The sequence below is a fragment of the Rhipicephalus microplus genome, chromosome 4 (genome assembly GCF_043290135.1).
Source record: "Rhipicephalus microplus isolate Deutch F79 chromosome 4, USDA_Rmic, whole genome shotgun sequence".
NCBI classification, from domain to species: domain Eukaryota; kingdom Metazoa; phylum Arthropoda; class Arachnida; order Ixodida; family Ixodidae; genus Rhipicephalus; species Rhipicephalus microplus.
This window is the reverse complement of record NC_134703.1, coordinates 151,261,079-151,276,148: the sequence shown is the minus strand read 5'-3', so window position 1 is coordinate 151,276,148 and position 15,070 is coordinate 151,261,079. Positions and strand designations below refer to the sequence as shown.

The 15,070-nt window shown below is 45.0% G+C and overlaps 1 protein-coding gene across 4 annotated transcripts in view; it reads right to left on the bottom strand.

Moving 5' to 3' along the window:
- Positions 1-4,955: 4,955 nt before the first annotated feature.
- The window catches only part of LOC119172411 (DDB1- and CUL4-associated factor 8), a 48,571-nt gene continuing 38,456 nt past the window's right edge, over positions 4,956-15,070 (bottom strand). For 3 of the 4 annotated variants that reach the window (XM_037423494.2, XM_037423493.2, XM_037423495.2), the window contains exons 12-14: positions 14,683-14,802; positions 8,551-8,670; positions 4,956-5,650 (exon numbers count right to left, since the gene is read on the bottom strand). In XM_037423494.2, coding sequence (XP_037279391.2) covers positions 5,543-5,650; positions 8,551-8,670; positions 14,683-14,802 — 348 coding nt within the window. In that variant the 3' untranslated portion in view covers positions 4,956-5,542. Of the gene's footprint in view, positions 5,683-8,550; positions 8,671-14,682; positions 14,803-15,070 lie in introns of all 4 variants that reach the window. The other variant, XM_075893751.1, reaches the window with a different exon arrangement.

Sequence of the window (15,070 nt, the reverse complement as noted above, 5' to 3'; positions counted from 1 at the left end):
TGTAGCACTCACTCGTTTATCAATGCTTGCTGTATTTCTCGCGGGAGTTGACTTCGGCTGGAGATGGGGCGGGTATTCTTCAAAAACTGACGGCACAGCGCCTTTCTTTAGGCGTCGCCGCTTGCCTTCGATGAAGTCCTCTTCTTTGAAGTGGCAACTGCATACTTTGGTGTAGCATGAGGTGGCGTTCGGCGACCACTTGTCTCGTCGTATTGCGGCAAGCCAGCGCGCTCGAGCGTCTGCGTCAGCGGGTAGTTCATGAAAGGAAAGCCCTGCCGGTTTCTTTTTCTCGTCCGATTTGCACAGCGGAACACAGCAGTAGGCCAGCCGAAAACTGTCCCACAAACGAAGTTGCGCACCACTGAACGGGCTGCACGCAACACCCGAACAGAATGGCAACAGCGGCACCCTGTTCACCTAGCGCCCCTAGCGGGAGCAGAGAAAAGTGGCGTTCGACGGCCCCCCGATGGCGGTGTGCCCGGCACAGATTTTTATACAGGAGGCACTGACCCAACGTAACGTTGGGTTAGAGTGCCTAGAATATTTCTCCTAGTGTCGTGAACGGGCCGGCCGAGGAGAAATGGTATGCGATACAGCCGCCAGGTGGCAGTACCGCTCTCTGGCGCGCTGCTTTTTCGGCAAGCTGGGGAGGCAGCAAGCCGGAGCAGACGCTTTGCGTTGAAATTGCAGTGGTGGTTTCATGGATTAGCACGCGATTGCCTTGTTATCCTGCGTTTTTCATGCAGACTGTAAATAAAGCGTGTGAATTTAAACGAAATGTATGCGAGCTCTCTGCCTTGTTGAGATTTTGTGTCCTCCTGCCGTGCCGCCTCTTCATAGATTGGCCGCTCGCGCGTTACCAATGCTACTTTTTTAAATTGCGGTAATTAAGGGGTGGCCAACCGGGAGCTCCCAGCGGTACGACTGTTCAACACAAAAAATCACATATTTCTCTCCTCATCCGCGACCACCATTCCCTCCCGTAGGCTGCTGTCGCGACTTTGTTGTCATGTGCAGAATCGCAGGCACTGTACAAACCCTCTTCTCGCAACTTTTTATATATACAATGTATTATGGACACTTACTTTCCCTGCACTCGGTGGCAGGCCTCAGTTTCGTGCGTCAGTTTCGTCAGTGCGTCAGTTTCGATGCTGACATAGTGCTCTTCCACATTTATGCCGCGGCAGTAAGTACTGCAAAGGTACCCATCTGCAGCACCTACTTCCTTGCTTGACGAAAACACTACGTGGTCAACACGCACACGTCACCCGGCACTGTATTGTAGTGCCATGCAAAGCACAATGCTTCTGGGTTACTGGGCAAGCAAATCTTGCTGCAAAATGCCGACGGCGGCGTTATGCTGTGAAACGGGTGCGGCGCCTGTGCTGTTTCCTCGCCAGCGGCAGCATCGTCACAGGCCTGGGAAGTCGTGGGTTCATTCGGCGCTTTACGCTTAGCAGGCGCAGTCAGTAATATTCCTCTCTTTTCTTTTTCGAGGCACTGGTTTAGTCAGGTAAGCGGGGCCATCCGGGAAAATGGTAGGAACGGCGTCCGGCGTTAGCGATGGTCGTTCACGGTCGAATTCGACGTCCTCGTCGTTGATGACATGCTTGAAAGTTCTTTGGATGTAGCGATCATCAAAATGACGAGAACACACTACACAAGTTTCGTCTAGAACTTTGTCACCTCTTTTGATGTTTCGCGCCCATTGTTGAAGACGAACAGGGTCTGCCGGAGCCCTGAACAGAGACACCTTCTCCTCGAAAGACTTGTACCCGCCTTTGCACAAAGGCAAAAAGCACGTTCTTCCTTTTTTTTTTCAGGCATAGTAACACACAATCGCTGCACGAGAATTCACGGCACATATTCGAAACGTAGCGAGAACACGCTTCACCACACAGACAAGTCGCCACCCGACACAACGTTGAAAGGCCCGGCCGGCATGCAAACTGACGCGCCAGTTGCAAGTAGCGCCTCCTAACGCTGAATCCAAATCAATTTCCCAGTCGCCGATGGGGAAGGCGCCTGTTCATGACACTAGGAGAATATTCTAGGCACTCTAGTTGGGTTGACCAGCGCAAATAGAGGAGGCGCTGGGTTGTCTCATGCTGACTCACGTTTAGGTTTATTTCGACGAAGAACACCCCAGACACTGCGTTCCTTTATTGTTTAGATATTTCTTGAAGCAATGCATGGTTAAAAAAGAATCGAAAAATATAGCGAACGCGCATGTATGCATGCGCACCACATATTTACAGTCAAACTGATTTATCGAAATTCTCGATTTTACAAAAAAGATGCTGGGTGACGTTACACATGAATGTCTTGAGTAGGTTTAAAAATACATAAACGCGCACGGAACGCAATCCTGGTTACAGCTGTGGCCCCATATCATGCTGCAAATTAAATTCAATGCTTACAGGGAGCCTTCAATCGTGTCATACGCAATTAATTTTGCGGTGTGACGCGGTCCGAGTTTGCCGCTGACGAGGGTTGCTTTCACCCTACGATTGAGATATTTTGAGAAAAAATGATTGGAGATGGTCATTGCTTGTTTTACAGCACGGAAGGCTTGTGCTCTATACACAAATAAAAATACGTCTTCCAAGCCGGACTTGTACTTGAAACAGGAAAATTTAGGGTTAAGTAAAGCACCTATTTCCGTTTCCAATGTCTTCAGTACGTGGATTCGTATTAGAATATCGTTTTGACTTAAACACATTGATCAGCACCAACGTTATCTTTAGAGACGACATCCATTCTGACATGATGCTGTTATTTTAATGAAGTGCTAATCCCCGTCGTCATGCTAAACGGTCCGATGTCACGCTTGGACCCACGAGTACAGTAAGCTCAACCAGTTTTTGTACAAGGCAATTGACAGTATGTCCAAGAATATCCAGTCGTTCTAGCTTCTTGATGACCTAGTAAGGTGGCCGAATGCATACTAGTACTAGATGGTTATTCATACTGGTTGGCCTATGAGGTTTAAATAAATCTTAAATATTATTTTAACCTCCTTGTGGTTGACCGACATAACCTACATCACCATTTCTGTACTCAGATGGAGAGAGCGCATATTTCTAGTACATGTATTTACGCATGCTGCGCAAAGCTTTAGGCAATTCTCAAATCACTGTGCACATGCAATTCAGGGACATACTAATGGTAGTGCAAAATTTCAACCAACTTGAGTCAACAGTCTGGACAATTATCCAAATGCACTCAAGCAGCACCCACAAAATTGTTTTGAGGCTTGAATTATTCTCAAACAATGACTATGATCAGTGTTGCATGTTATTTTTTGTTTTTTTTCAGTACTGCAAGCCCATTTATTCCATATCACAAAAAAGCACCCCTCGCAAGTACGGCGACATGCCATCATAGCTTATCAGCCCAGGTGCTGCACTGCTATAAGCTCAGGGATGCGTTTGACCTGCAGCTACAACAGTCGCATTTGGAAGGGGACGCAAACCATTAACAGCGTACTTGTATCAATAACCCTACTTGATCAAAACTATGTGGAGTCCTGCGTTCCAGGGCCCCTCATAATTATGTTGTTTTGGCCCGTCAAACAACACAATTTTTTCTCCAGTGTGATGTATCATTTCTAACAGCCATTCTTGACAGCAAAGAGGAGGCCGAATTTTTTTTTAAGGTAAGAAATGCAAGCAAGGCAAGGTATGCCTCAAAAGAGGGCAAAAGACACACTTCCGGACGTAAGTAGACATTAAAGGAAAACCTAATGAAATTGGTGCTTTAAAGGAACAACTGCCACTAATATTATTCATTTTGTATTTGAATTCTGCTTATCTCTCAGTAAATGAAACTCCTGTTAAACGGACCACATTTTCTTGGTCCCTTCAGGTTTATTTTACCTGGAGTCTACTCAAATAATTTTACATCTTTTTGAGACATACCTTGTTTTCGTGCAACGATTTCGTGCAATTTTTTGATGCTGTGACTGACAATGATGAAGAATTATGGCTCCGACTTCTGAGTGGGTTAGAGCATTCGATGAACCACTCTTTACCCAATTCACATTGTATGACGCCGTCGCCTCGTTCTTTTGCAGTTCTAAAATACTTAATTACATATATTATCTAGATTTCTTTTCTGATAAAAGAAGCCTGCCTAGGGCCAGTTTGCAATGAAGTTCTAAGCACCGACGTGGCTCAGAGGTAGACTACTGGGCTGGCATGCAGGGCACCCGGGTTCGAATCCCACTGTCATTGGTGTAAAGCTTTTTCTTTAATTCGTCTGATAGTGGTTACGGACTCCGGTGGCAGTAACGGCAGACAACTACGACGCATGCAACCCTTGTTGTGATCTCATACCAGCTTTCGCTTTAAAAGTGGCCACATGATCTTTCACTAGTGCACACACAAAAAAACAGTTCTGGAAATGAATAATCATTGCTATGGTTTATGTTCCGAAACCACGATATGATTATGAGGTACATTGTAGTGGAGGGCGCCGGAAATTTCGACCATCTGGTATTCTTTAGTATCCAGTGAAATCGCGAAGTGCACAGGCCCCAAGCATCTCCGCTCCATCAAAATGAGACCGCCACGACCAGGATAAAACCTGCAACCTTTGGGTCCTTGAAGTGAACAGCAGACAATGAACATTGTATAAATGTTGTGGTTCCTTGAAGTGAACAGCAGACAGTCAACACTGTATAAATGCTGTGTAAGCCACCTTTCTCAATATGCTAGCTTCGCAGTAAGACAGCCAGCAGGGCTTTTGAGTGAATGGTTATGAAGTATTGTTGAACCATAGATACTGACCTTCTAAATAACGATATCTGTCAAACATATGGCTTTCTAAATCTAAGCTAAAGCACTTGTTTGAACTGTGAATCACCAGGGCTACCTTATCAGAAGTATATATATATCAAAGCACAGACAAGAAGAAAAATAAAGTTACTGAATAACCAGACTCATTCAATCAGAAACAACCTCAAGAAAGACTTTATTTAACTAACACTCCTTTACAGAAAGAACTGCACTTAGGGTACTCTCAAGGGCTGATAACTCGGCTTTTTGCACTATCATGACAGAAGCCAACAATGTATGTTCAGCGTTGCAATGCATCAACTTTAGTACTCCTTGCAACAAATGTCCACCTGTATTTGGTACAATAAAAGTTTCTTGTTTTTGTAAATAGAATCAAAAGAACAAATGTTTTACTGACAAACACCAGTGAATTGTAAGTGACGTGTGAATGGGCGCTTGTTATCATTGAATGTGAGCTGTTGTTTTGTACAGAGACATGCTTCTTTTGTATATATAAGTATTCACATTTTGTGCAGCGCTCCTCTCCTATGCTAGTACAAAAGAAAAGGGTACAGCTGTGCGACCCTTCGATGAAACAATCGCTTCCTCTTTGTAAGCACAGGGAAAACACACAGTACTAATCGTTTAATCAACGACAAAGCAAACAACGCTTGCAGGATCAAGTGTTCATTGCACACAGTCTTTTTCATCACACGAAAAACAATCTTCGTCGTCGTAGGCTGGGGCGGCACCCTTCGCGCACATCACGACTGCACGCACTGCACTGAGTGCTGAGTGTCCATGTCGTCGTCGTCATCAGTGTTGTCACTGTCGGTGCTGCTGTCGGCGCCGCCGCCTCTGTCGCTGCGCGCCTTCAAAGGTTCAAAAAGAGAATGTTATGTCGCTGAAAGAGAAACAGTAAGTGTGTTGTATGTAACCACCTAAGGTTGAGTACCCATCTTCCATAATACCAGTGCATTCATGCAGGCACTTTCGATCGCGATCAGGGCCCATTAGCATTAATCTCAATCTGGCCGGATCCGTTGCTGCCCATTTCGATCATGATTGGGTCCAATCGAAATCAAGACATTCACTATCTCACTCGCATGTCGTGATTTGGCTGATGTGAGCGTTAAACTTGATCAGCATTTGTTTGGACACTGCAACAGTGACTACTGTTGATCGCAATTGATAAATTCCACCCACATGGGGCCTCATTGCATAATAACGTGCCTGTATTTAACACTGGTAAAACACTTTCACTTCCTGATCATTGATAGGGAGGGCCGACTTCTGGCCTTGTTGGTAGTACATATCTGAAATGATTTAGAACAGATTTTTGCTTGACAGGACAAGATGGAGGGACACGCACTGGTGCTAACTCTCAACAAAAACATTCCGACTTTATTGAAAGTTAGTGCTTGCGTGTGTTCTTTAGTCTTTTCCCATCCAGCGAAAATGTGCACTAAATCACTTCACACACTAATGGGGAATGAAAAAGACAAAATCTTTCTGTGTTCGTAAATTACTTGTTCACAATACCAAACACACCACTCCTACTGCAAGAAGACACTTGGCAAACGAAAAGACACACGAAACGAAAGCACAGGCAGTCGTCGTGCTTGAGGTTCAAGTGCCAATTTTTTTGTAATGTCACATTTTGAAGCATACGCTATATTTTACACAATATTTTAGTGATAAAAATTACTTACAATGATCTAAGGGAGGCAGATACGTATGAAGTACGAGTTTACAGAAATTTTATTGAGCCATCATGCCCACACAGAAAGCCTTCTATATCTGTGATATCACAATCGCATTCAATTGCTGAAGTGTGGGAATGAAGTTCAATATTCAACCTGAGTTTCATTTCCCTTTCAAGAGTGAACCTATGAGTGTAATATTAACAACAATGAAGTTCTCCTTAGTTTTAGAATTCAGTACGAATGTGTGAATAGTAAATTTTAGATTTGAGGCGAATGGTGACTTGGTCAAGTAATTTTGAATGGAGTACCGTATTTACTCGATTCTACCGCGCCTTGGATTGTAACGCGCACCCATTTTTCTCGTTCGCCTACACGATCACACCACTCAGGAAAAAGACTCCTTTCGGGAGCGTCTTCCGATTAAATATGAGGTACGGGGGAAGCTTGTGCCTATCTGACGTGCAACAGAGCATTGCCGTCACTCTAGTTTTACCGTGGCCCGATGTCAGCACGCGAACTTGCTTCGCCCCCTTCTTCTCGACGGTTGTGGTGCCAGGCATGTCGAAGTAAAGAGGCGTCTCATCGGCATTCCCGATTTGCTCAAGCAGGAAGTCGTTGTTGTGCTACAAGTTTAGGACGAACCTCTCAAAAGCTGAAGCTTTTCTTCGTACTCCTCCGGCAACTTTTGGCATATGCCCGTTCGCCTTCAGAGGGAAAAGCCTTTCCTGTTCATAAAGTTAGTTAGCCAGCACCTGCTCGCTTTAAACTGGCTCCGCATTAGCCCTTTTTTTAAGGCTAACTGCACAGCCTGCACTTGGAGCAGTTCTGTCGTCACGGGCCGCTGTGCCGCTCACTGCTTAATCACATACTCGCCGAGCAGCTCTTCAATTTGCGGAAACCGACCCTGCTGTGGTCAGCTGAAGCCTTTGCGAGAATCTTTGCTGTCAACAATATTCTGCTTTTGTTTCCGCCAGTCCCGCACGCACGTTTCGGGAACTCCGAACGACCGCGATGCAGCCCAATTTACGTCCGTTTCGGCACTCGCGATGACTTTTTTTTTAAAAAGCGGCATCGTGGTGCACTCGTCGAGTTTTGGGAGTCGGCCCTTCCATGCCGTCGATGCTAATGCACACCAAGATGACGAACTCCTCAGCAGACGTACGAAGTGCCGCACATGGGAAAAACATAGGCAGAAATGGGCGACACGCCATGCAGACGCACGTAGGGGGCGGCCATTTTGGAATGCCGATGGCAATAGAATGACCGTATTCATTTTTTTTTCGTACTCGATTCTAACGCGCATGCGATTTATGAACTCGCTTAACCAGAAAAATGGTGCGCGTTAGACTCGAGTAATTACGGTAGTTCAAATATGATATATTACATATTATGAAGAAAAATGAGCACATTCGTAATGACTCAACTAACCAGCACAACAGTTTTTAAATTCTGGACGAGGCATATGGGACAGTTTTTTTTTTTTTTTTCCAGTTCCAAGTGAAGTGGAAGGAACTTTGAATGTAGCAAGACTTGAGTTTCAGAAGCATGAAGATTGTAACCGGCGAAAAACTTTGTTCAAAAATTTATTATACTTAGAACATATAAACCTATGTTTTGGCATAAAATAATGATTATTCAATGTGAAGGCAACATGTTCACTTAACCTTGGTGTGGGCATGCACAACAGTGCAAGTTTTCGCTGATCAAGCATTTTCATGGCATAGCGCCCCTACACTGCAGCGAAACTACCTTTGCAGGGCTATTACATCCGGTCTAATATTTGCCTATTTGTACATGTGAGTACCTTGAGATTTCAAATAACATAAACTAATGCTGACAAGAATTCATATACCGCAAAATATTTGAAGTACCCGAATATTCACACATGATCATGATTTAATGATCCGCTAGCGATAAAAAGAGGTCGCCTAGACAGTCGCGTCAACAACGATCCTCATCAAAAACTCATAAATTTCAAGCTAACTATGCAAATCACTACATCTCCCCCTTAATAATGATAATAATAATAATGTAATAATAATAATAATGATGAAACAATGCCTTACTCGACTCTGAGCCGATCGATGCAGTTGCTGCATCAGGTACCACAACATTTGACTGTCGATCGCTTCATGCCCTTCCCGCTTCCTCTCCTCTTCTCGCTCTTTCATGTTCTTGCACACCCTCTGGAAATGACATGCACAAGGAGGCATTCTCAAAACTGTCAAAAGCATATGATAACTACAGACCAAAGCGGCTAGTCAAGTGTTACGAGGGTTATGTACAATCAAGGCATACAATTCCATCACAACTAAAATGTGCATCGCAATGAAATGCACAGATTGAAAGCCTAGGACATAAATATGAACATAAAAAGCTTACTGCAAGTTCTTCCTGCATATGCATGTATTTACTGCATGAATCTGAGAATTCCCAAATGTAATATAATGAGTGCATAATTTTTGCAAGTTCAAAAATAGAGACAGAGAAAGAAAAGAAAAAAAGAACAGCCCCTAAATATATTGCTACTTGATTTTTAGGAATGTGGCATGACCTTATGTTGACAATTAGGAGAGAGAAAAGGAAAGAGAGAGAGAACAAAGAAGAGAGAGGCAGAGATAAACAATTTGCCTGTACAGGACAGAAAATGTGTGTTCGTGCAGTTCACTCCCCCCCCCCCCCCCCCTTTTTGCCTGCGATTCAGCTCTATTGTGTGCCTATTCAAAGGTCGAGACTTCATGAAGCTCAAGCTACGTGAAATAATTTTAAAAAGTCTGCAAGCTTGTTTTAGAGGTCCAGACAGTCTCTACTTTTTCAGCCCGTGGAAATTTCCTTGGTCGAAATGCAGCTGAAAAACTCATTTGTTCGGGTGCACGATGAACGGAGGTCTCAGGAATAGGAAAAAAAAAAAAAAAGTGGCAGATTGCCATGTCAAGCATGCAAAATAACTTTCCTTTTACACTATAGCAGTGTAACACCGTTAGTGCTTCATTCGGAACAGGTCGCAGAGGGCACAGAATGAACATTTATGAACGCATAACAAGATGTACTCTGTAGGTATTATTTTAATGGCGGTGACGTTGCACTTCACCTCTGATGTTAGGCTGTTGCCAACCCCACTAATCTAGCTTTAATTTCATACTCCACTTTTATGTGAAGATTAATGTTTGTCAAATGAGTTACATAAAGATCCACAAGGTAAAGCAAGTTTCATGAACAGAACACAATATACTCACAGTAAATAGACATGTTCTAGGTAGAACTGCTGTTCAAATGATACAGTGCTTTTGACAAGATCGGTTTTGTACTACTTGTATTCTCCACCCTTGCCGATCTCCCAGTAAATGGAACTTAAAATGGAACATATTTTCCTGGTTCCCTTAAGCTTCAATTTTATGAGTACTGTTGTTACATGAATACCTCTTATTTTTACCTGCCTTCTTTAGCAACATGTACTCTTATAAATCTCAGAGTCAACACAGGTTGCAAGTATGGCTAAGGACAGAAATCACGGTCGAAAAGTGTATAAAGGCTATGCATATGCATCTGGAAATTTATGGAGTTGCATACATACCGTATTTACTTGCGTAATGAAAACCCTTTTTTTATTGCGATAGCAACTATATCAACACTCACGGCTGGATTTTGCCGCCAGCGTCGGCATCGATGTCATGCACCGTATATGTATACGTATCTATATACAGTTGAGCCCGCTTATAACGAACCTGAGCGTGACGCGGCATCCGTTCGCTGCATCCCGAAGTTTGTAGTAAATGAAACCACAGCTTTTAAAAAAGTTGCGAGTGAAAACACAAACTTTTTTGCCCCAAATGTCCGTGATGCACGCGTTTTGAAGAGCAGAAGGGATAACGGCGGTCTCGAGTTAATTTAAAACGGCAGTGTGCTCGTTCACTGAGGTCCGTGGCGTAAGCTGCACGAGGCACTGGCTCCAAAGTTTCGTCGTTCTCGCAATCCGATTCCTCCAAATCGCTCTCGCCACGTACTTCATTCACGATGCCCCAATCCATGCACAGTTCCGCAGTGTCGGCATCATCATCGGCCGTAATTAAACCATCGCAACAGATGTCCCACCCGCTCTCCCAAATTGGAGTCGACGACGCGCTGCCACAAATCGCCACCGCAGTTCGAAAGCTTCAGGCTCGGCATCGGGCCTGACGTCGACCAAGTCGGCCTCGCGAAAACAGTTTCGCACGCATGTTTCGCGCACCGTCGCCAACGAAATATTCACCATCTCCACAGCTGAATACCGGGACACCCGAAGCGGCAAGTTGGATGCTAGGTGGTCAACAGCTAGGAGCGAGCGCTCCGCATCGCGGCACCTAACGCGCGGATTACGCTCAAGCCAAGCGGTCACACTTTCGACGTTTTGTTGAGCGGCAGAAAAAAGCGTGCTAGTCCTTCCGTCGGCCATCATGACCACACACGCACACCAAGAGCGAGCACGACGCGCACACGTGACACACATGCCAGAACGCGTGGAACAGCTGTGGGCCCGTTTCTTGTTAGAAAATGAAACTAACTCGAGCCAGCGTGGCAGGCGTCGCGGAGTGGTGGAGACGGGTGAAGGGATTGCGATCAAGAGAGGAAAGCAGATTTGCGAGAGAAGGGCAAGGAGTTGCGATAAAGAGAGGGGAGGACACGGCAGGAGGGCGCCCTTGAAAACCAAAACACACGAGAAGGAAGCAGGTTGGGTAGCTTGCTTGAAAGGTCCGCGAAACTCGCATGTAGAAAAACTTGGAAAGAGTGCCTGCGCGCATAAGTCAAATCATGGCCGCCTGGATTGATGCGCGCTGCGGTGTTCGAAGAATCGGCAGCCGTGGTGAAAAAATTGTTTTGTTGCGCCGGTGGGTTTGCGTGGCCTCACGAACTTCGATATTTCACGGTCCGTTCCGCGCAAATTAACAGCCGTCTTCGCGCTTCACGCGCACAGAAGGCATGCTGAGTTGAGTGCGAAGTGAGCGAGAACAAGTCCTAAACAAGAAACGAATCGCAAATTATCAGAGTTGGTGGGGTAGCGTACGCGCGTGCATTAGACGCAGACTAATAAAGTCGGTGGCCGACGATGTTGGCGAATGGTCTGGTCACTCCAGGTCGGCGCCGCTAACGACAGTACCAGCGATCAAAAACAAGGTAGACGGCCGACCGGTCTTCGAAAGATCGGTGGCAGTGTGAAAACATGGGCCTCGTCTGGTGATGCGGGGTGCTCAGAGTAGCGGGGGGACAAAGGACGGAGGGATGCGTAACAAAAAGCAGTCGGGGCATGGGGAGAGCGGCAACTACAGGGTCGCGGAGGCAGGGTCGACGTTTAACAATAAGAATGTATGGGGACCTCGCCGATGCCTGATCGGTGGTTGAAATTGGTTTTCCGGAAAGTCGGCCGAGAGCTGACTCCGTTCGCTGGAACCGATCAGCGGCGCTCGGAGACGTTCGTTGTAAGTGCGATTTTGTGCCATTGAACCAATGTATATTTTCACGGTCACGCTTATATTGTTCGTTTTAAGCGAAAGTTCGTTTTAAGTGGGGCTGTTATATGTGGGCTTGACTGTATATATAAAAAAAACAAACAATAAAAAATCTAGAAAAAAAACACTCCGGCGCACGGAATCGAACATGGGACCTTTGCATCATGAAAGCTAGGCGTTAACCACTAAGCCACCCCGGAGCATGTTCTTCACCATTCAAACGGCATATCTACCACTTACTGCTGCTCACGAGCACCTCCGGGGGCATTGTGTTTTCAGCATTACCAGCAAGATGGCACAATGAGCGCACGTCGCTGCATCGCTCGGCGCTATCTCCTACGTGTACTTTGCACGGCTTAAAGAAGGCAAGCAATGCTTCCTCGGGCACCCTTATCTCGTGGTGGCGAGGAGGGGAGGACCGTACACATTGGCTGGCCTCTGGCTTTACCTGGAACGATTCTGCTGTAGTTACCGGGTGCACAAAGGTCACTGCAATCATTGCAGTCTTCGTTTGCAAAAAGTGCTCGCTTTTCAGGCACAACGACATAGCAAATGAGACGCCTTTGCGTCTCATTTGCTATGTCGTTGTGCCTGAATTACTTCGCCTTTGCGGCAAAGCTGTGACCTTTTTTGTTTCGAAATATCGGAACAAAGTTGGGGGTGCATTTGTTATGTGGGGCAAATTTTATGAAAACTTTTTCGGAATGAGTAAAAAATGCAGTAACGCAAAAAAAAATCTATGTCGCTTAGACTTTTGCAATCGACATACGCGTACACTGTTTGGAAACGGCTTCGTTGTAGCACTTGACTCATCTTTAGTGTTTGATGGTGCTATTTTGCGCAAGCTGTCCCCGCATCGCCTGCGCACGCCATACAAGCGTTTTGCAACTAGGGTTTCCTGCAATTGTTTAACCGCAACAGTGGTTATTTGCTGTGACCTCAAGGGGCACCTAGAAGTGTGCGCTATGACACTACAACGCACTTTGGCAACTTCCCGGCAACCTCGCACAACAATCGTGACGACGCAGTTGACATTGTAGCAAGTAACCAACATGCAGTTGACATTGTAGCAAATAACCAACATTGAAGCAAACTACCAGCAAACCATCGATAAGCAAACCATCGATAACAAGATTAACAACAAAATACAACCGCTAATTTACCAGATACCTGCGACGCACTAGCAACAAATGACCCTTTGCGACAGCAAATTCTGTCGTCGTGGCTCGAAAATCACATGCACTTCCTTGGGCCTTAGTTTTTAGTATTTGCAGGAAGCAACTGTCTGTTGGCACGGGCAGTTTCGTGAACTTCGCTCGCTGTGTGCTATTTATTTAACTGCTATGTCTCTACACTTGCACCGTTCCTGAACCCCGCTGTGGTGCATAGATACTATAAAGAGACTGGGTACATGCCGCGCAGAAATACAAAGAAAAACTATACAGTGTGCGGCAGCGGGCAAAGGGGGAGGGAGCGAGGTGAGGTAGCCGAGGGGGGGTCGGAATGATAATAAAAAAAATGGAAGAGATCCAATGAGCAAGGAGATGCCAGGTGTCGGTTAGCGGGACTGCAGCGGATAAATGTGAGGGGGGGTTATTACGCGGGGGAGAAAAAATTCAAATTTTGACGACTGAAGTTGGGGGTGCGTCTATTACGCGAATAAATACGGTAGTCCACTATACTCGAGGACAACTTTCTGTGGCAATGAAGAGAAAGCTACAGGGGCGGAGCTACTGCAAAAGTACTCCTCTGCAAAGTAGTCCAGCTGGACTCTGTTCTCAAATGACAAATGTGTTCAAATAATACCATAGGATAAAAATTGCTGTCTGCTTACACAGCTATTTGAGAATGAAATTCGACACAAGCTCCTTCGGCGAGTCGTCAGAATAGCTGGAGGGCAAAGTGCGCTCACGTAAACACACAACATTTTTAGACATGAAAATGTGAAAATATACACTTCATAAAGAAAAACAAATAATTATATCTTTTCGGTTCATGCAGCATCTCTTTATAAACAGCATTCTGTGAAAAACAACGTAATGTCTTTTTATGATTCTCGTGTAAAAAACAGACATATTTGTGGGACTACAATCTTCAGAGGTGGCACATGCCCACTTTGGTTCGTAGATTTCCCTTCATTGCCACAAAAGTTGTCCCCGATTACAGTTCAACGGCCCAAGTTCGCGAGATGCTAAGCATGGCTTTTTTTTTTATTAGTGATAACAAAGGAAGTCTGCAAAATGCTAAGCATGGCTTTTTTTATTACTGATAACAAAGGAATTCCAAAGTTCTATGCCCTCGAATATCAAGTACAGGACAATTTCGCTCCCATATTTTCACTGTGTCTATAATGTTTTGTGAGAAATGCGCTGGCATAATGAAAACCTATACTGGAACGTAAGGTGAAGACATAGCTTCATTACATAGCATATTCAATTGCATGTGGGGCATGCAAGTTGCATGAAGGTCCGACAGATGACTGATTGGTGCATACCTGCCCTGATGCAGCAGAGGGATTATGAGAGATGCTGCAGTAAAAAGATTTCATATTTTGTTCCAATTGAAATGTTTGAAACAGAGGTATGAGATAACAACATAATGATAAGAATCAGAGATGTGCAAATCAGACACACCCGATGGCTGGTCTACACACCGAAAGCAACTGATCAACACTGTGATTGAAACTCGTGCGGCAATAACAACCCGGGTGCTCACCATTTTCAGGTCCGACATGTCTGGAGGGTTCTCGCAGGAAGGCACCCATATCTTGACATCTTCATCAAGCCCGCTCGTGGCCAGTATAGGGCAGCTAGGATGGGGTTCCAAGCAGTTGACCTACAAGGTTAACAAGGTTGCACACTGAAGCATTAGTGTAGCCAAAAGAATGCTCATCCAATGATAGGGACAGTCTTTGGAATATGTTTTGGAAAGAATTTGTAGCATGCTTTATAGGGACCCAAAAAGAAACAAGTACCTAAGCAATGAATAATTTTAGATTGATAAGCTATACACTGAGAACTCTAATGTCTTTAATTTTCCTGTCATAGGACTAGTAATAGAAGTGAAACTCAAGTCCAAAATTTGATTTTTCAATGTTGCACCA